The sequence below is a fragment of the Falco rusticolus genome, chromosome 2, assembly GCF_015220075.1.
Source record: "Falco rusticolus isolate bFalRus1 chromosome 2, bFalRus1.pri, whole genome shotgun sequence".
In the NCBI taxonomy this organism is placed as follows: Eukaryota; Metazoa; Chordata; class Aves; order Falconiformes; family Falconidae; genus Falco; species Falco rusticolus.
This window is the reverse complement of record NC_051188.1, coordinates 1,584,265-1,606,833: the sequence shown is the minus strand read 5'-3', so window position 1 is coordinate 1,606,833 and position 22,569 is coordinate 1,584,265. Positions and strand designations below refer to the sequence as shown.

Genomic DNA, 22,569 nt, shown 5'->3' with positions numbered 1-22,569 from the left:
TTAAATTAGGAGTGAGATAGCCTGTAATTTTCTTTTTGCCAGGTTGTGTTTGATGTCTCGGTCTATGCCATAAATTCATTAAAGTGAGTGTGAATTTTCTCCTTTGGTTCGTTCCCCTTCTACCAAAATACTTGCCTTTATTCACAGATCTGTTACATTTGCCAAAATGTATCAGTTGGTAGTGACTGGGCTGGGTAAGAAACTAAAAGGTAAGCACTCACCTTTTTTGTTTTTCTCTTAAATTGGTTCTGATTGGTTTTTTCCTAAAGAAGCAGCAGATCTCTGCAGTCTTGCAAAACTCTCCTAACAAGCTATCACCATATGTGCATGCGAACACCTCAGCTCTTTACATACCTGAATATCTCCAATCCACTGAGTCTCCCCATTTTCTGAGGCTGTAAGCTCTTCAACTAATACTGACGGGAACACCCCAATGCGTCCATTGAATTCTCCTTCCCAAAAGCCATCATCATCTTGATTTTCCTTGTTCAAGATGCGGATGATTGCTCCTTCCGGGAAGGACAGCTCATCATCCGTCTGGCCCTCGTAATCATAAAGTGCTTTTACAAAACAGACTGAAGAACAGAAGCAGAAAAAATAAAAAATGTAATTGGCATGAGCTTCAAAAACAGAAGAAGTACTATATATAATTTTATGGTTGGACTTAACAATCTTCGAGGTTTTTTCCAACCTAAGTGTTTCTATGATTCTATAATTGCTGAATCAAATAATTTTAGGGTTTTTTTTTAATTTTAGTTTATGTTAATCTCAATTTTATGAGATAGCCAGGTAAATTATGCAGATTTGATACGAGATGGATAATTACTGAGAAGAGCTGTACTCAGATACAGGTCAAATACGGGAAATTCTCACGTGTGATAGGCAAACTCAATAGGCGGAATGCTTCTGAGAACAAGCTTAATAAACTATGTATTTATTTATTGGCATTTACCACTGGAGTCTCCATTCAGGCTGCCTGAGACTAAGTCAGCCTCAGTAGAGTTGTTTGAGGTGTGTGATCGACTATCCAGTGCTGCGAGGGACTGCAGCATGCTCAGCAGACTGCTGGATGTTGGGAACTGCAGGTACTTCTCCGGCACATAACCCACTTGACCCGCCTTATTCCGTGCCTGTAAATAAACAACATAAAAGATGCACTGGTGTTGCATACTGCTCTGAGAATAATCCAAATACTTTCTTCCGTTCCAAGTTCTATTTCTAAAAGGAATAGTGAAAAGCAAACTATCTCAGAAAAATGATACCTTTACCCAGTCTTCCATATCTCCGTCTTCAATAACCTCCAGTACCTCATGTTCCTCTATGGTCAGTTCATCTGGCTGAGAAGCCTGAAGTACAGAACAGGAAGACCAGAAAATAAAAAGTCTTTTCAGGCGACTGGGACAGGCAGTGTGAAGAACCTTCTCACCCAGACTTTTATTAAAACTTTTGGTTTTTTAAAAATTGAAAATTTAGTGACATAACGTATTTTAAAACATGTTTATAAGCGTTCTTCTGTATACCTACTGACCTTCATGAGACTCTTTTTCACTCAAGAGGACAGACGGAAGCACCCTGACCACCACCCAGTGCGCCGAACCCTATTTTCTTTTGAAACCCTAATTACTCCGTGCTCTTAAGACTACGTCTGCCGCTGGCTTCAGCTACCACAGCGGTGTGATGTACAACTGACCTAGTAGTGCTTGCAGAAGTAAACTAGCATGAATGTAGTTTGTCAGCAAAGCTTTAACTCATGAATGGTGGTTTCACTATGACAGTACAGAGAAGAGCTTTGTCGTACAGCACGCAAGCACGTCTAACACCGAGAGGGCATTTCTAACATAGCCACACCGGCTCAGCCACGGAAACTGCATCTTCCAACGGCAGGCACGCACAGCTGGTCTCCCTGAAGCCAGACAAGGACATCTCTGCATGCTGCAACTCATGCACAGACTTCGGCGCTCTGCTGAACGGCAGTTTAAATGTGCTTCACCGCGGTGTAGACTCTACGCTGCTGCAGTTTTCCATGGCTAGATGTTAGCTGGATCTAATGTGCACCATTACGGAGTCAGATGCTGACACCCTACCACAAAACTCCCACAGGTACAGGCACATCTATTGTGCTTTTTTTCTTCCATAATTCATTTTTCTAATATATATTTTTTTAAGTCACAAACCTTATATGAATAAACAACTTTGCAGGTGAGAGGATAATTTCTGAGAGTACCCGAAGGACTAGAACTGCTGTCATCAAAAACATCCATGCTGTCTTCAAACTCTTCACCTTCTTCCTTTTCTGCATCAGCATTGATCTATTAAGACAAATCGAAGTTGGCATTATACTATCAAATAAAAATAAGTGAAATAACAGTAAAAAGGAATTCATCTGTACTCTTCACTGTGGTTTCTTTACTACTACTGATCATTGAAAATGGACAAAAAACCCAATGACTAAATAACATTGAACATATGATTCTCAAATGACATGAGAAAAGCAGTCAACAAACAAAGCAAATAGAGGGAAGCAAAAGAGTAAGAACTGTCACCAAATTACATCTTTGCTTAACTCAGCTGTATTTCTTGATTCAAGCACAGGCCCACAGACTTTCAAAAGAACTGTAGAAGATTTTGGAAGCTCCATCTCCACTGCTGGACAGTTACCTGTTTTTTACACAAGCTGTGAAACAGTGACTACTGTACTTCGGAGATGCCATTTCAGAGGCACAGCAAATAGTTTTAATGGAAAAAAGAATCTTACTGAGAATTATGCTACTAAAGGATTAATGTACCTGTGACCACCAGTTCTAAAATGAAACTGCGGTGAAATTACTTAAACTTGAAGAAATGAGACAAAAAAACCCAAAAAACCAAAACCCCAAAAAATCAGCCTTCCAGCTGGTGTCTTCTGCACAATAGATTGCTGCAGTTTATTAAAAATAAAAAAATCTTACAGAAAGAATTATGATTAAAAACTAGCTATAACAGTTTAAATAAAACCTAAAGTCAATACTCTGGAAAAATACAAGTTTCTATAAATGTAGTTTGGGCAACACTGACATGAGCTGTGCTTTGGCCTTGTGCCTGGATTAAATTCTGAATAAACACTTTATCTCATGCGAAAACAGGCAAGTTCTTTGAATCAAAGGCAACACTGTCATGGATTTGCCATCTTCCCTTTATTTATTCCTTTTAATTTGGGAGTGAATTTGGTATTCCTCATGAAAACTGAAAGGCTAATAAATCAAGAGAGACCAAAAAGGCACCGTGCAGTCTCGCTGAAGCAGCTGTCTCTGCACCTCCGCTCTGGAACACCTTTGCTTTAATAGACCTGGAGTAGAAGAGCACAAAGCTTCATCATTTTCCGATTTAGATTAATCTTTGTTAGGATTTTTAGACTACATCCTCGTAACTGATACTATTTTCCCCCCACTCATTGTCATTCAAGTGCCATTTACATCCTTTGCTACTTAAATGCATTCACGGATGTTGTGGTAATAAAAAAAAAATCACTGTCCTACCTAGCTAATGCTTTGATACATTACAAGCAACTACAAACTGCAACAAGTTCAAGGTTTCCTCCTCCAGTTTCTAATTGCTTTTTGCTGGGCATGGTCTATGTCCCAGCAGCCAACACTGCCACGCAGCTGACAGCCATATGAAACACCACGGAAATTAAGTGTATCATGTCCAGAAAGACTCATTCGTAAAACATCTGCTCCTGGTTCTCTAACGCGAGGAGGAAAAAGACATTTTAATTTTTAGTGTGTGGGCTGCTCAAACTGCTTGAATAGCATCATTTGCGAAGTAGGCACACCAAGGGAAAACAGCAATAATGGTACAGAAAACTTAGTGGTTTGTTTCATAAAGCTCATCTTTCTACAGAGGCTGGTGATGACAGACAGCGTAAGCAAAGAATAAACACATGAGAGACAACTATCCCGAAGGTACGGAACAGACAGCAAACACAAGAATAAACGCAGGTACGAAGGTGACAAGATAGCTTGATTATACCTATGAAAAAAGGCATGCGAATCTATCTATCTATATCTTGTTTTGTTGAATATCCTACGCAAAAGAGATCAGATACCAGAAAGAATACCAAAAGCCCTTTTTTTGTCCTCGGAAATGGAGAGACCCCAGCAGCAACAGAGAACACATTTACACTGAGCCACCATCCATCTGATTTGGATGTTTGACCTGCAGGAGCCAAAAAAGGTGGCGGTTTCGTGCCGCCTGGCTAACGGAGCGGTCTGCCGGAGCACCCGCGGCTATCCCTCGGCCAGAGGCCGTTTGCAATACATGTGTTTAGGGGCGGAAACCACCACTTGTTCCACACAGGTTGCTGGTATCAAGATGACAATCAGGCTTGAATATGAACCAGTAAGTTAATTACTGAAAGATGCCATAACCTTTTACAGTTAAAAGGTTCTCTATCCCTTTGCAGTTAAGAGCATCCATTTTCAGGTTCACAGGAAACGTACTGACTGCAACCTTTATTTCTAACTCTGCCATACTGCACTTCTACTGTACAAATGCTTCTTGCAACTCTACTGTTTCAAGTTCCAGCAAATACAGAACACAAACACCATAAAAACATTGTTCTCTCTTCCTTTTTTTGAATAAATGACATAGTGTTTACAACACTTTTGTTGTAGGCAGCACAGGCACTGCATACATTTGCTAGATGACATTAAAACTCAAAATGACGATGAACTTTTTTGGCATGTACACTGGAAAAAGAAATAAATTTATTCCTTCCCATCATTACACATTTCCTCATTATATCAGAAAGTCAGCCAGCTGGATAGGTGGTGCGATATTAACTCCTTCAGCTTGTTACATTACTGTAGCAAGTTAAATAAATACGGTGATATCAAAGCATCAATGCTGCTTTCTTCTTCTTAGCCCTTTAAAAGAAAAGACCTCCAGAGCTTTGCTGAACAAATTATGCCATGACAACTACCGGCACAAAGAGCAACGCTGTGCACAGTGTAAGGATGGCAGCTAGCTGGTTTCTGAACATTAAACACTGCCGGCTCTTCAAGGATGAAGTGAAAATGCTGCTTGTTCTATGCTGCAGTAATTCTTCTAATAATTGCAAGCAGCGTCATTTTGGTAACAGTTCTGAGAATTCCATCTCTGGGCTGTCCTCACCTGGGCTGCCAAAATCAACAGCATCTTCTTCTTTTTTTTTTTTTGTCTTTCTATCTTTTTTTTTCTTTCATACAGGAGTGTACATAAGCGTAAAAGAGGAAAGTAAGAATCAGAGTTTAACCTCCCCCACTGTGGCATCGGCTGGGTCGCTGACGACTAGCACGGGGCTTGGCTCCAGGGCCAGCTGTTGGCCCGTCTGATGAGACAGAGAACAAGGTACGGGACAGCATCCAACGTGCACGACGGGAAGTTAAAGGAGGTGGAGTACAAGAAGCAAGGGGAAAAAACCCACTGTTAAACACAGCTACGTAACATATCCTCATCTATCCTAGCTAGAAAGGATCTGAAACGAAACTCAGCACGAGAAGTCCTTTGGGATTTGGGAAAGCTGAAGCTTGGATCTGCATACTACAGCTTTACTCTCTCATTATACTACTAGCTGTGGGAATAAATCCTGCAGAGACAGACTATGCGGAGCCGTGATTATCACCTTTACTGCAAATCACTGTCACGGTGTTTGAGCTCCATGTGTCATGTTCTAGAAGAAACATCCTCACGCCCTGAAGAAAGCAAAGAGCGCACTGAGGAAGCATTTGCTGAGACTCCATCCAGTGCTTGCTCACTTCTTTGAGCTGAAGTTGACATAGATGGAAACATCCATACATCCAAAATAAACCTTTCCCTCTAAAGGATGGCACAATTACCAAGATGACAATAAAAGCATGAAGAAACATGGGAACAAGCAGGACTTTTTGTGTGTAGGTAGCACATATTTGTTGAAGTTGAGATTTTGTTTTTCTTAGGTGGCCAGCCAAAGCAAGCCATTCTCCAAACCAGTTGCCACACAATGAAAAACCACATCCCCATTCCCCCCCAAGTTTTGTTACACAGAAGATCTATTCCGGCTGTCCAAAGCATTTAAGAGTCAAAAGAAAGTGTGAATTAAATAATTTTAACAGCGTATGAAGACCCTAATTAGGAAAAGTATCCACATGCAAACCGAGACTTTACAAAAGCTACTGAATTTTGTTAAACATTGAATATGTAAACACGCACAGAAAATCCAAAATTTGTTTGAGGCAAATTAACCAAACCTTCAGGAATTTTTTTTTTATTGGTTGCTGGTGAAAAGCAACAGATTGGTTAGTTTTACTGCCAAAGGTGACAGCTCAGTATCACAAGCCATGTAGGGGAATTAAAAAAAAAAAGGTATTATGAGCTCTTTTAGCCCTCCCTCGTTTCTGAACAGGGTTTCTTGGTTCAGGCAGCTGTTCAATTCAGCCATCGCGATTTATTTTGAAATATATCATTCTTCGGCAGGAGAGAGGGGAGGAAAATGAGAGTTTGCTTTTTATTCTTTCTTGAATTACATAAAAACATGCTTTCTTCCAAGCTAAACAGATGGGAGATGTCTCTGGCCTGTTTTTCAAACCAGCTATAGAAACTACAAATGCAATTAGTCTTACGTACAACTGAGTAAAAACCCATTACCAATCTTCCACTGATCCATAAAGTTTCTTTTTGGTTCAATCTTGGGTATATTTTCAAAAGAGTTAGCGTGACTTTGGACACAGCAAGACATATTCATGCCATTGGAATTCAACAGTTTAAGAAGTTACCAACTTTTTGGATGAAATGCAGTAGTGATCAAGTTTGTGGTTTGTTCCAATTTAACCTCTTTACTGCTTTAAGTGTCACTATTCATACATAAAATGTCAAATATTTTCTGTATCTCAAATAACAGGGCAGTAACTTGCAGGTGAATAGTGGCAACATCCGCGCCTATGACGAATCTTTGAGGGCAACATCTAACGCTGCTCACAGGAAGGGACAGCCCATTTTCCAAGGCCTTAAGCTGATTTTGAATGAATTAAATTGTCTTCTCAAATATCAAAATCAATTTGGAAAACAGGCTTTGCTCTCCTGATGACTTTCACTGTGATCTCTACATAAACAACTCTAAGAGGTGATGTAGAGTCTACAGTAGTTTTTTAAACATTTGGAAGAATAAAGCCTTTCATGCAAGTATCCAGGATAATACTGTAAACAAGGAAACTTCAAAGAAACATGCCGACATTTTTCTTTTCAGGTGACGGCAAATAAATGTTATGGCACTTATCCAAGGTTTGAAACATCCATCTAAAGTAAACTCAGCAACAGAACCCTGAAATCCTTTTCTTCGTTTGTTTTTTTTTTGCATGAAATTCAGACACATGCTTCACCCATGTAAAGCTACAAGACTTTTCCTGTTAGCTAACAACCAACCAAATATTATCAGTTTTGGTTTATATTCATGATTAAGTTCAGAGTTGCTACTAGGAAAGAGCCACGTGGAAATGAGGTGGGGTTTACACCTTGGAAACCGTACCAGGTGGGAAGAGCCGTTGTTGGTCACCGAAGGCAGGCTGGCCCAGCGTTCATTTTCCAGTTCTTCCATCACTTGGTTCATTGCACTTTTTAGCCACGTATCCACGGACACACCGATCTGCTTCAGCAGATCAAGACGGGCTTCTGCTTTCAGCTTAATTATCTGCAGAAATAAACATGCACAAGTTAGAATTCTTTCAAGATTACATTTCACTCCTTGCCACGATTTAAATGTGTTACTTCCTGATCCGCAAATTACTCAGGTGGCTCCAAAAGCTGCTCCACATGGAAATGAGTCCAGTTCTTCATTTCCTTGCCTGCAGGAATGCAGTGTGAGCCAAGAGACGGGGAATGGTTTTCTGGAGATGTAAAACTACAGGCACGGAAAATTTCACAAGTTGGTGCTTTTAAAATAACATCTATTAGTTTATGCTAACTTTCTATCACTATATTCTAGTGGTTGGTTAGTTTAGATTCTTTTCAAAGTCTGAAAACCTGGCAAAAGCCAGTGCTTCACAGTATTTTAAAAATTAGGAATACTCCTGAGCTGCAGACCCTGGATGCCCTTTTGGCTGGTGCCTAAACTGAATGTGATACACAAATAAATCCCATGTGATACAGTCGCACAAATCCCCCAACCCCCCAAATGAGGCTATTTTCCGTCAGCACTTGCCAGAGATCACAGAAAGCTTATTTGTTATGGAAACAGAGTATCTTAATAACTCCAAAATTAAATAAATATCACACTTCAATGAATAGTTTCATGATTTTTTGTCCTTTGAACAGAATGAAAATTTAGGTTTTCTGACAGCTGGGTTCACTTCAGCATCCTGGCACGCTTTCTGGCCGATGGAGCCAAAGCTTTAACAAATTCATGGCAAACCACCACCCTGATCCAAATTATTTAACAATCTAAACAGAAGGAATGGAAAGAGCAGTATGAAGAAATTCAGAATTTCAAGAAATGCCAAATTTAGAACTTCCAGAAAAGAAGAATTTCAAGAAAGCAAGGAGAATTTCAAAGATGTCATCAAGAAGTGGGGGGCAACCCTAGGAACAGAACCAAGGATAGTTATGGCCAGTCCAGCCCTATCATCCCCCCCGTGGCACTTGGTCACCAGAGGGACAAAACCCAAGTGATTTACCAAAGGTCCTTCAGTAAGTCACTGATGGAGACTCAGAATCCCACTGAATCACCCTGGAGTTTTTCCTGCATTTCCTTTCACAGCATTGCTCTTTCTTAGCAAGTTACTGTGCAGGCAGCAAATTCTCATCTCCTTTCTTGCCTTTCAGCCCTTTCCACGGGGATCAGAAGCACCTTATTCAGCCCTACTGCCTGTACTGACAAATCAAACTGACAGCAGCCCCGACAAGCAAGCCCAGCAAAAATAGATGGCTCTAAGCAAAAATTAGAGGGAAATTACTTTTTCTGTAGTGGCCAAAGCACGCTAGACTATGTAAGAACATATGTACAGTGAACTAACATGCCAACTGGTGCTACGTACATTTTTATCTCTGTTACATATATCCTAACTGTATACAAAATTTTGTGTGGAGCTCAAATGATACTCATTTTTTTCTTGGTATTGACATGCCGCTGCACTTTACTATTATCTTTCTATTAAGAAAAGTCAGAAAACAGATGACTGTAACTTTCATTCAGCTGAACCCCCAAACATAGATCCATTTTCATTTTAAAAACTATTTGCAAGTGACTTTTAAACCTGTTTCAAACAAAAAACTACTTTTGAGAGATATTGGGTTTCACTCCATTTAGAAGAAACGTGATTTTTAACATGTAGCTAAGTTATTAAGAGTAAAATCTATTATGTAAAATGTGTCTTTGTATGGATACAGGTGTATGCACCCTCTCCCGCACAATTGGGTATGGAGACTGAAGGGTCGGATGAGTTTGAGAAGTATTTCCCATGACAAAAGCCAAAGTCACTTAGCCAAGTGAAGTTTTGCACTTCTCCGTGCAAACAGGCTTCAGGTGAATGATTAACGTGTCTTGTGAACACCGTTCATATAGGCGAGAAAATAAGGAAAAAAGTAATATATATTAATGCACATCACACTACTTCCATCAAGATTCAGAAAATAGTGATTTAAAAGGAATAAAGAGCCCAAAGACTGATCCACACATCAGCATTTCCATTTGAAAGGCAGACTCTTTCAGTTCAACTGCAGCACAAAGCATCTTCTGAAAACCCCGTAAGTTAGTACGGCCCAGCCCCAGCCTGAAATTTGTAAATATTTACAAAAGCAATACCTACGAAAAGATCTGAAATCAGAAGTGTGAGATGGTGTTAACAGTTTTGAGTTCCAGGGGTGAATGGAGTAGGCATTTCATTTGTCTTAGAGAGGCAATACCTCTCACTTGTTGTTTTTCCTTTTGTCCCTGCTCATATTAGTTTGTATATTTTAAAGCTGTAAGAACATGGAAACAATAATAGTTTTAATTAAGCATTAACCTTTTCTTTGGAAAAAATCGTTTTAGGAGCACCTACCAAATTGAGAAGTGGATTTCTCACTGTATCAGGCTAAACAGAGAACACACTTTTAAACCAAAGATGTTAGCACAGAAGGGCTGCACCGAAAAAGCTGAATCCAGGGATGCCGATTTCTGCACATGAACACACACCTCTCCTGGTAACAAGTATTCGAGATTTTGAACAAAACCACTTTCTAACCACATCTCCTTTGGAAGAAGGGGAGCTGAGCGGCTCTGCAGCCCTCAGGGAAGATGAGCGCTGATCCTGCCTCTTACCTGGATGCTCCTACACCCAAGATAACACCCTGCTAGCCCGACGTTCGAGCACGGTCAGCTCCAGCCTGGCCTGGCAGCTGCGTGCGAGCAGGCAGCTCAGACAGCTGTAGCGTGGCAGCCACCTCGCCAGAGGCAGCTGACTCAGCCGGGATGGGGTTGTGGCACCGGTAAGGCACGGGTAGGTTACCGGCTTCAGTGGAACACATCACCCTCTTACCGCTTTTTTGGAAACTGTGATAGATTGACTTCATGCAGGTCGATGCAAGCCATTTGCTTTAGCTTGTTAATGAGAAACTCTGCATTTTATCATGTTGCCAAGCTGAGGTTCCTCTGCGTACATATATACACACACTCATAAAGTAGCCATTCCCTAATTTGCCTTTATATTCTGACATTGTCTTACGAGGACCTTCCATATACCTTCAACAAAAGTTGCCTAGGAAATGATCAGCCTAGTTGTTCTGCTGCTTCACCTCGTTATGCAATTTCCAATTAGCTTGAGTTATGCAACAGCAATAAACATTAGTCTAGGCATGCTATAAACATTTGTCGTTCATATTAGTACTCAGTCTGCTGTAAACCACGTTGTTTGTACAAACTTGTTAGCTAAAATAAACAAGCTGCTCCACGATCCTTGACTGTACTTGCTAAGGGTCAGACATGAGCTTTTAATTCAAGGTACCCAGCAAATCCAGCTGAGTTACCCCATTCTATTTACACATTGTAGGCTTAATATTCAACAAATGTTTGTTCCAAACCACAAATGTTTTGAGTTTCATTCCATTGCAGACAAGCCATAAAAGTACTTACAGTATTAGGTCAGGCCTGCACTTGAAAGATGCAGAATGCTATTTACAAGCATACAGATAAATTTTTACCTAAATAATTATACTGGTAGACCAGGGTTAACAGCTTCCTACCTATAGAAAAATAACACAACCAAACCCCAACAAACCAGACAGTAGTATAACTTATTCCGCCGCTGACACAGGAACAGCTACATGATTAGAAATACAAGCACTTCATTCAACTACCACTATGTCTAAATTAGCTGGGGTTTGATGCTTTCATTGTGTCACAATAAAATGTTAACTAAGAGGGAAAAAAGGGATCACCTGGAGGAAATACTGGTGTTTTCACCAGCACCAAGCTATGCACCAAGCTTTTCTGTATGTGTCCCAAAGCACAACGTAGGTTCTTCCCTTTGGCAGGTGAGGTTTCTGCCAGCTGGAGTCCTCACTTCATCAAGGAGGGACCCACCTTGCACAAAGGACGTGACTTCAGCTTGCCCAGTCTTCCCTTGCAGTTCCTGACGCGGGAAGGGAGCCAAGGAGTGACACAGTGGCACAGGAAGAGCCGCGGTGCGCTTTCTGACAAACCACAGCTTTGGATGCACTAGCTCTCAACGCCTCGTTCCCTCAAAGACATCCTATATTTCACGTTAAAAACTACACAAGGCTTTAATCGCTGATTTCCCCTCCCAACAAAAGGGTCCCCAGCAGACACACATGCCATACTCCTGACTGAGAGACCTCCACTGGCAGAAGCTCACAGACTGGAAAATTCTTTCAATCAAGTAACCCCTTGATGCATTCCCAGCAATACCAAGTATCTCCAGGAAGGCAGCTGAGTTTCGAAAGCACAGGAACGCTGGAATCCAACACTCGCTCTGAAATGTCATCGTTATTAAGTCTCACAGTAGGACAAATATTGTCCTATTTAATAGTGAAATTGCTATTTACAATTACTATTTACCAATTACTGTTTTAATAGCTAAAGACTAGGATTATCTTTACCCTGATTTAAAAATCATCAGCCACCCACAAAATTTACAAACAGCTTTCTGGGTGGTTCCTGCTTCTCTGAGCCTTTCTTTTGCCTTAGTTGATGGTAGGTTTTAAGAAGATGAAAGGAAAAAACTCCAAAGTTTTAAAAAATATAAATATTGTTATCTATTTCTCACATACCTATCATTGCTCTACATGGAAGAAGGAACAGTTTTGTTTATTTACTGTTCCAGTCTTAATTAAGTAAAGGCTTTAGACCTACAGCTTGCACAAGATGAAGATAAACAACTGCTTTGGAAGTCATGAAAATTAAATGCAGCAAGATTACATAGTTGTTCTCTGTTCCCAGAAGGAAAAGCGCCTGTAGAAACCCAGCATTCATGTACATTCCACAAACACCTCAGTTACAAGTCCTTTAAAGTAATTTATAAAAGTGTTGGGGTAAAAAGCAAACACAGACACCCACCAGAGCTGATCTGACGTGGCCCCCTCAGTCTGGATTTTAGACAGAAGTCCTACTTAGGAGCGTGTTCAGATATGAAAATTGGATTAAATTAGAATTGCAAGTAGACCTAAATCATCGGTTGTGAGAACTACTTTATTGCAATGCAGTATTCTAGCGGCAGGAGCAAAATCATTAAGGGGGCTGGACAGCCTTATCTGGCAAACTGTTTTAGCTAAGAAGAAACAACACGGAAAGGTTTTGGCAAAACATTCTGGAAAGATACTATCTTTATTTTTTCCTCTATTTAGAAACATTTTTGTTTAAATTCTAAGCTGTTTTTAATTTTAAAAGGTATTTACATGAAATAATTCTCTTAATTAAAAACAATTTAGCATTTAAATTTTGGGGTACCTGATTTATTTGCACAGTGACAGCTAGAACTAACTATGAGTACAGTAAAAACAAGTATTGGAATGCCACAAATTTCTCAAAACCCAGCAGAAGCCCTCCCATGCAAACCAGTTTTAAATCGTGGTCCAGTGCTATTAACGTAGGGATGCACAAGCAAATAATCTGTGAAATCCAACTTTCACTGCTTCCTGATGCTTGGGGTGGAAAGACAGCTATGCTGAAACCACCCCAATAACAAAACAAAACAACACCCCCCAAAAAGATACCCTATCCATCGCGACTCACCTAAAATTTTGATCTCTGAGCTCAGCCTTGAGAGGGGAGCCTATCAGTAATTTTAGCTGTGCAGCATTCATCTGCAGTACTGTAAATCAAGACCATGAGATGCCACAGATTTATTAAAAAACCAGTAAGAAAAATACTCTTTCTGCTCTAACCTGTGTTTCCTTTCTCTTTTCTGCAGCAGACACCACACACTTGCAACCTGGCTAAGGAGCGACCCGAACTAGCGAGGAAACCAGCTAACAAAGGACATTTTTCAACACAACCCCGAGTGGGCTTTTTATAAGTGTGGGAAGCTTCTAAGCTTCTAGCTTCTGCTATTACAGCAGAGTTAGTTAATTTATATGCTAAATATTCTACACGGAGTTAAATCAAACGAGACTGTTCGGGTGAAGCAAAGAGGAAATGAAACACTGACACAGATAACACGTCTCCAGAGTGAATGCCAAGGCGATGAAAACAGAGGTGAAACTGTTAATGGAGAAGAGCCCACCTGCGTAGCTCCAGCCCAACTGGCAGGCTGATTTTTCCCAAGCTCAAGCACATAAAACCATCAGAGATGCCTAAACACAGAAAGCAGTTGGTGGGGAAGGAGATGGACAGCAGATGAAAGCAGTATCAAAGCATTTTGTACAGTTTAAGAAGTTGTTCCCAGGCTACTGGTAATGGGACTGGAAAGAAAATACCTGAATTCTGTAAGCAGGAAATGAGATGAATATAAAATATATGTATGCAAACCGTTATTAACACATTTTTCTGCAGTCTTGGTAATAAATATTATCATTAATTAATACAGTGGAAGATGCTGTATACATTTCATAGTCAAAAGACTCAGTAAGATTTAACCAGAGGCTGGACTACAGACACCCTCCAAAGCCCATAACCTGAACGACTCTGTGAAACGACACCACACTCAAACCACAGGTTTAAGGAACTGAGCTGGATTTTCAGTGTGATCCAGCTTCAAAAGAACTGAATAATAATAATAAAAAAAAAGACAAAAAGGAGATCTACAAAACAAGCAACGTTAATATTACTGTTGCCCAGACTAATCCCTGGTCCCTTTATCAAAAGATCTGAGAGACAGACTATTCCCCGAAGTCCTACAGAAATTATTCTTCATCTCAGCAACGTTTAAAGTAATGATGACTATTATTTGTGGGATGTTTTCAAATTTACTTATTAATTTGTTTCCATATATAAGGACATCTAGCCTTTATAGTACACAGGGATCTGTAAGATGCATACAGAGTAAATATGGCTCTTCAGTTGACTACATCTTCCAGGAATGTTTACAACTGTATTTCATCATTAGCTTCGAAACATCTCTGTGTTTGTTCCTGCTCCTTCTTCCCCAAAAACACCTTTCTCTGTTAAATGTCCACTAACGAAAAAAGTATCCTTTATTATTATGGTGAATACGTACGACCCAGTGTTCTGAAGACGTCCCTTCTCATTGTTCATACCAGAACAGGCAAGTTTGTAAAAAGATATACTGTGAAATATTGAAGTAGGATCTGAGCATACCGCATGCCATCCAAATTTCTCACTTAAAGCAAGTCCGTGAAAAGTCATTATCAGAAAGTGGGAATTCAGTTCTCATAGGTGGTAGTATAATTTTTGAACACTGCAATCAGAATGATTAAGTGTTTGGATACAGCTGATAAAGTACTAAGACTTGTACATCTTCATAATATCACAATATAGCTTCAAGGCTCTGATGGTGTTCCTCTCAGCGACGGTCTCGACTCTGCAGATGTCCTCACTAAACTATTTTTCACCAGAAGAGTTCAAAATTCCTGATCTGTGGATGGCGGCAGCCTCCTTCCAGGCTAGTTCTCAATCTGCCTGGCCGGAAAGACTAACAGCTCCTACGAATCTCCTGCCGAGAAGGCAATCTGTTTATTTAGCACAGCTCTCCCAAGCATATGTTTCCTGAGAAAAGCCAGAGATGGCAGCAAGTGACATTTTACAAATTCAACTTTTTGGGAGTTGCTAGCCTTATTCCATTTCATTTTAGTGAAGCACATGGAATTAGCTTTTCTCACACTGCTTATGAGCAGAGAATGACGCCACTCCTGCAGCTGAAAGGTTCAAGTGGAAGAACGCACAAAGAACAACAGGCTGGAGCGTAGCTACATCTACTTGAGGTGCAGTAGGACCACGTGCAGCACACAATTAATAGATTAGCTCCTAAGATAGAACAGGAGCCCAGCCAGCAAACACAACTGTTATCACAGCACAGTAATAAATATTCATAGCCAAATATAAGGGGAGGGAGAAAACAGCTCTCCATTTACCATTAAAAATGGACCTAAGCTTCTGAACTAATCAAATGAAGTAAACAGCACCATAATGAGTCTTAATCAAATCTTATCTGGTACAAACACGCTCTTGAGAGTTGTAGTTATCCTAATGATGAGACAAAATTCATCCCCCTATAATTAAGTGGAAATAGGATTAATTGCTGCGGAGGCCCCAAGACCTTCTTTGAGCATAGACCTGAGCACAAGTGGGAAATCTCCCATCATCACCGAAAAAATGTCAGCCCCCGGACCAGCTACACTGCTGGGTGAGGCTCACACCGGGCAAACAAAGTATCCGAGTCCTCGGCCTGATGGAGACAAACCAAGATGAGAGGAAGAATTCAAGTAACCCCAGCCTCAGGGGCCAGGATGCAGGCTGAAAGGAGGATTAGAGAAACCAAAGAAATAGCTTCAACTTTTGCTTATTTCTGCAACACAGATCAGTGGAGACAGGAAAATTCTGTATTCAGTAGTTTAAAGATATAGGGAAACAGGCAGTGGAGACATGGGAAGCTGTTTTAAGGCAACTGGCTGAATTAACAGCTGTACAATGCCCAACAACCCTCACTACTGTTGTCACAAAAATGTAAGCTTAAAATACAATTCTGCTTCAGTTACCTGAATCGTTGGGCAAGTGCAAAGGAGCTACAAGAATGGTTTATTTTCTGAAATTAATGAATTTCAAAGGTGTTGACCTCCTTTACAGATGATGCTTGAATCATGCCACCTTTAATTTAAATGAGCACCCTCTGCTCTCAGTGCTTGTCTTCTGGATCTAAGCTCTATGGTGTAGCATTAACCACAGTCAATTTTAGCGCTCAGCCTGTGCTGAAGTTATTATCAGACACATTCCAACATTTCCTTTAAAAACACGTGAGCAAAACAAACAAAAAACCTTTATCAAAACAGAAACTTTCAATTTTTAAGAAGAAAATACGTGTTCTGGTTATCAGTTACAGCCATTGTGTATCATCTGCCATGTATCAATTTTACAGGAGCACTCTAATATAAGCTGTATTTTCCCCCAAACTTTAATCAAGGAGTCTGCTCCCCGAAACATCGCAAGGAAAAACACCTCGTACCCCACGGAGAAAACCATCCAAAATTGCCTGCTCAGCTGTGAAAGTGCCAATCTAAGGTTTTTATGACCAGGCACTGCATCTTGCAGAAGACAAAGAACTTTGCTTCCTCCGATACGTCTCGATCCTATGCACACTTCTACTGTATGTCTCTGCTGTACCTTCCGATTACGCCTGCTTCCACAGCCACTGCGCTTGTCAGAAAAGACCAAAGCTGGACGTACGGTACAGTCCTCAGTCCCTCTCAGTTGTTAGATTTCAAGGGACTCGGGGTCTCTGAGCAAGAGGGCAATGAGAAGAATACATCTATGCACAATACACCCTGGAGAAACCCCATTACCAAGATATATTGTCTCTAAAAGGTGCTGACTCAGCTCCTGTTGTATTAGACGGCACACAGAGACCAGTTTCTCTTCCGACAGTTAAGCAGGCTGGCGCTGCACCGATGTGTGAAGAATGTAAAATTCTCCAAGGAGAAACATGCAAGTGGAAGTGTCTAGTGACGATTAAATTAGCTTTTCCAGAAGAAACACAACATTTAATTCCAATGAGCTTGCGAAGTTATCTACCCCTTCAGAAAAGATGAAAGAAGAGGAGGAAGACAGCATATTCTCAAAGGAAAAAGCATCAAGGAGCGGGTCAAGAAGCTAAAATGGGATAGAACAACAGGCACGCTACTCCAGAAAGGAAATAAAAAGTATTTCAAGAGAAACGCTCCCCCCAACCTCCCCAACCCGTCCCCTCCCCACCCTCCCGCAAAAAAAAAAAAAAAAGAAAAAAGAAAAAAAAAAGAAGGGAAACACCTGTGGAATGAGGAATGACCAGACACACTATCTAACACACCACGGGAGGAGAGAACGCGGTGCACATAGACGTGCACACACATGCAACCTACCAATAACATTCAGCAGAACGTCCATGCCTTCGAAGCGCTAGCAGGACACAGACACGATCCTTTAGAGACGGTAAGTGCTCCACGTGCTGCTTTACAGCTACTGCAGGTTGATGGAACCACTGACTTGAGGAAATTGTCTCAAGGTTATGAAATTCATACCCTGCAACCCTTGTCACCTTCCCGATGTGCTATCCTCTACCTGCTTTACTCCGTTAGAATGAGCGGGCGCTTTCCTCATCTGAGACTCGACCATCGTGGCAAGGCACAGCGGTGCATTAACCAATACCTGTTGCAGGCATAAGCAAAGCTGCATTGATCCCTCCCCAGTAAAATAGTTTCTTGTTTTTTTTTAAAACAAAATCAAATCTACATGTTATCATCAAACACTTCCAGACACGGCACCAGAACACATTACTCTTCCTGTCACAAACACAGCAGTATCCACAAAGTTTTGCAGATGGTAAGATTTAATGTGACAAGGTGATAACGAACCGACTAGCGTTAAAGGGCAAATTACTTCGAGCTGTTCACACAGGGTACAGCCATGCACGGTGTCAGGCAAGCGTAAACCACCCTGCCTTCGGTAACAGCTGCAAATGCAAACCCCATAAACCACCCCTTGCATGTTTTGGGGACTTTGTTGTTTTCTGTTTTACTTTATCAATTACATACATCAAACTGACCTTCAGAAAAAATAAACAGAGCCTGTGTAATCTTTCTTTTTCCACTTTCCAAGCCCCCTTTTTCTGAATAACATGGAGGTGCTGAAAAATCTTTCTCCTTCCTAAGCTAGCACCTTCCAATAATTGACTGTTGACTCCTGCCAGCTGTCCAGACACCCTTCTCCCCCCCACTTGCTGTCCTGAGAAGGACCTCTTTGAAGGACTGAGCTAACTAAGGGTCTCTTTGCTTTGCTTTTTGCTTGCCAGCTGCAGCTGCTCGACCCAAACACAGCGCAGTGAGGAAGGGGAAGGTACTTCCACAGCTCCCCTGCAGCCTAAATTCGTGGCTGTAGCTTTCTGCACAAATACCATTCCCCGCCCCAACCATCAGTAATTCCAACTTTATCAGTTGCACTTAAGTATGCAGGAATGCTGCCCATGTTTGATTTTCACATACTGAAAAGAATTATGATTGCATTACAATAGAAAATGTTTTTACTCAAAGCTTACCAAGTTTATTCTTCTATGGATCATAAGTGTGCAAAAATCCCTCATCTAATTAACGGCCCTGACATTACTTAACAGCGCAACTTAGAAGAGTGGGGACTAATAAGGGTTGAAGCTAAAAGGAAAGGCCATCCTTAAGTAAAAAAGCTCAACTTCATTCATCTGTTAGCTTCTCTTAAAATAATTCTACACTGTAAATAACTTACGTGGCAACATATACGCAAACACAATGGGGTTTACACAACTACCACTGAAAAACGCAGAGACAACTTCACGTCTCCAAAATACACGCTAGAAAACTTGTATCAAAAGAGGAAGAAGAAAGTCAGCAAAAAACACCCAGCCACTGAGCCTCCTTAAACTCAAGTACTCGGTGTTTTCACTGTATTCTGCAGTAAAATAGGACACGTGTTAAATGTCTGGAGAGAAGGGATGGTTTAACGACAATACACTTGCTAGCACTGGAAAACCATGGAAATAATCATTTGTCTGTATTAGCTGTCTACCAAATACTGTAAAACACATCTCAGAGAAAATTATTCATGCTCTCCACCCCTTTGCAGTACTGTTGGGTGTTTGTAAGGATGCACACACATGACTCCGCATTTGCTCCTCGTTAGATCTGAGAACCGCATGCTGTTACTTCCCCCTTCACCACTTTTATGAATCCCCTTCCTGGCCATGCACTTCTTGCCCAGTTTGTTTCCCAATGGAGCTCTACGCCTCCCTCTGCTTTTGGAAAAGACCCCTACCTCCTACAGCACACTACAGAGTTTATTTCTGATCGCACATCTCTTTTTTTATATATACATATATAAACCTTTCCGCTTCTTGGCACTGCCCTTCTATCCTCAGTTATGTTCTGTGGTTGTGGCCAAGGAAACTTGCAGCTTTGTCTCAAGCTCTTTCAGCTACATCTCTCAGAAAAGTCAACCTTCTGCTGAGCAAAACTTCCCGTGTGCTCTCAGATTCCTTCTTTGCTGCAACTGCATGGACAGTAACTGCTGTGCTATCCCTGCCTTGGTGTTCTCTGTGTCATTCATACGGGACTGTGCCCTAACTTCTATCGTGGAGATCCTCCTTAGCCATTACTATTGCAGCTCTTACTTTCGAAGTTCTAACTTCCCAGAATGTAACAAATCAGAAATACTCATGTCAGTTTTTCTCTCCACCATCTCTGCCAAGGAAATATCATCTTTCTTTGCTCAGCTTCCACTGATTTACTGGGTTCTGTTAATTATGCACTCTTAAGACTTGCAATCACTTAAGTTCCAGGCTGATTTCCTTACCTTTTGTAATATTTCATGTGAGAACCTTCTCTGCAACTTCTTGTCCTGATTTTATTTCTTTCTGCTGCTGCTTCTGTCTTTCATTCTCATGCTCTCTGCCCTCACATATTTAATCATTAACTATATATACACTGAAGTACTTTGGAGTACAGTCTGTTTGAAATAGTTGACTCGGAATCACAGAATGGTTGGGCTGGAAGGGACGTTAAAGACCACCTAGTTCCAACCCCCCTGCCATGGGCAGGGACACCTCCCACCTTCAAGGCCCATCCAACCTGGCCTTGAGCACTGCCAGGGATGGGCATCCTGTGCCACCGCCTCACCGCCAAGAACTTTGTCCTAACACCTAACGTAAATCTCCCTCTTTTAGTTCAAAACCTTTACCCCTTGTCCAAGTGCTGCAGGCCCTACTAAAAAGTCTGTTCCCATCTTTCTTATAAGCCCCGTTTAAGTACTAAAAGGCCACTGCATTTTAAAACACTGTTAAGAGAGCATATTCTGAATTTGTTTTAAAAGGAGAGCCTAACATTTATCACACAGTAGGAGGAATAATTTTGCTCTGTATTTTCTAACCTCTAGAACTGTAAATCACATTCCTAATTACACCAGGCACTCCAAATATCTAGCGGTATGAGAAGCACTTAACTGAAACAATTACATTTGCTCTACAGTTTTAATTAAGGAACCCACTCAGCCAAAAACTAATAGATTAGTTCCTGTCCCTTGCAATAGGTTTTTTGAATTGCTGGCCACAGAAACAGTTAACTTTAACCAACCCAATGCTGGCAGTCAAGTATGAAGCTTGATCTTTTCATGAGCTTTCTTAACCCAGAACAGGTCTCATAAACCTCTGTAACCTTTTCAAAAGGACCCCAGAGTAAAGTAGAAAGATACAAAGTTTATTTAAATTATTTTCCCATCAACATTACAAATCAATATGTGTATCAAAAAATACTAGAACAGAAGGCACATCAGCACGTGGCAGTTGGTTCTAGAAGCCATAAAGCATGAAGACAGAGAGATGATCACCATTTTCTGGTATTAATTCCTTCAAGCAGAAGGAAACTAGTAAACCCGAGGTTGTTTTTAATCCATTTAAGACAAAGCCCCTAAATACAGACATTACAGACCTTTGCACAGTAGTGGGAAATGCAGTAAGTTTAATCACTCTTCATCAGGATTTTTTTTTTAATATTACTTTCCTAATCTCAAGTCTTTCATTAAGTTGATTCAGTGATTTGAGAAGTATGAAATGAAGGAAAAAAAAAGACATCTGAAAACTACCTCATTTTTGATGCTACAAGCTTACATTTCCACAAACAACATTAAATAGCTGTAATGTAAATCCGTCTGTGGTTAAGAAGCCAAACATGCCAAAATAATTTCCTTACTTACCTCAGCCTTGCGAATACTCTCTCTGGCTTCATCTATTTTCTGCTCCAGTTCTGCTCGGGTTTGCTCAGACATCACAGGCCCATGGCATTCTAGCTCTTCAAGTGTCTGAAAATACACCACAGACGTAGTAAATGTTAGCAAGCCATTTACATGATAAATATTTATGGTAAGTCAGGGAAATTATTGTTTCATTAGATGCTGGGTTGACCAATAGTCGTCCATTCCAGGAAAAAAGATGATGACCAAGGGAAAACACAATTTAACAGCACAGTATTTCACATGGAAATTCCACCTAGAGGAACGCTTCAACATCTTCATGAAAACATGATACCGTGGTATGAAGCCACTCATCTGTATGTTGCCAATTACATATTTAAAATGGGTATGTCACTCCACGGTAATGTCAGGATGGAAAAAAAAGAGAGTATCTTAAACATGGAGAGAGAAGTTGCTAATGGTAGTCCTGTTGTAGGGGAAGCCAAGCCAGGTCTCCTGCATTTGCAGGAACACTGTGTCCAGAGGAGGATTTGCAGAATCATGGAAGACAGATGGGAGTTTCTTAGGTTCATGCACATGTATGTTGACTCTACAGATCCAAATGAAAAATAACAAAAGCATGTGCCTGCCCAAATCATCACCAGTTAATCTGCAAATCTGGTCTGGTTCAGTGACTCTTATGCATTTTGTGTTAGTCACTGGAGAAAGAGCAGGAGCATCAGGTGGTAGGGCCAGAATCCAGGATGCTCGCTCCCTCCTCTGAGGAGAGTTTTTCCTATCATATTTTGGTCACAAACACTGTTAATACCCCCTGCCAGGTGCTACAACTTCTGGAGTTTTGCTACAGAGTGGCCCAGGTTCAGCAGAAGACAGGTACAACGGTAAACACCTACTGTGGTCTTGTTTCTTGCTCAATGCATCCTCCTGGGCAGTTTGAGGAATGGCTCAAACCTCTAATGTAGGACTAGAAGCCAGGTCTCCCACCTCCTGGGCAGCAGCTCACTGAGTATTACACAATATAGCATCACAGAATCATAGAATCATTTCGGTTGGAAAAGACCTTTCAGATCATTGAGTCCAACCATTAACCTACCACCGCCAAGGCCACCACTGAAGCATGTCCCCAAGCGCCACATCTACGTGTATTTTGAACCCCCCCATGGACGGTGCCTGCACCCCGTCCCCGGGCAGCCTGTGCCAGCGCTTGGCCACCCTGTCGGGGAAGA

The 22,569-nt window shown here is 41.0% G+C and overlaps 1 protein-coding gene across 4 annotated transcripts in view; it reads right to left on the bottom strand.

Annotated features, from left to right (window-relative positions):
• Positions 1–22,569, bottom strand: part of FCHSD2 (FCH and double SH3 domains 2) — a 162,807-nt gene that overhangs the window by 4,522 nt on the left and 135,716 nt on the right. For all 4 annotated transcript variants that reach the window (XM_037376732.1, XM_037376735.1, XM_037376731.1 and 1 more), the window contains 6 exons: positions 21,347–21,451; positions 7,520–7,681; positions 2,175–2,309; positions 1,263–1,346; positions 953–1,130; positions 355–575 (listed from right to left, as the gene is read on the bottom strand). In XM_037376732.1, the coding sequence (XP_037232629.1) occupies positions 355–575; positions 953–1,130; positions 1,263–1,346; positions 2,175–2,309; positions 7,520–7,681; positions 21,347–21,451 (885 nt within the window). The remainder of the gene's footprint in view (positions 1–354; positions 576–952; positions 1,131–1,262; positions 1,347–2,174; positions 2,310–7,519; positions 7,682–21,346; positions 21,452–22,569) is intronic.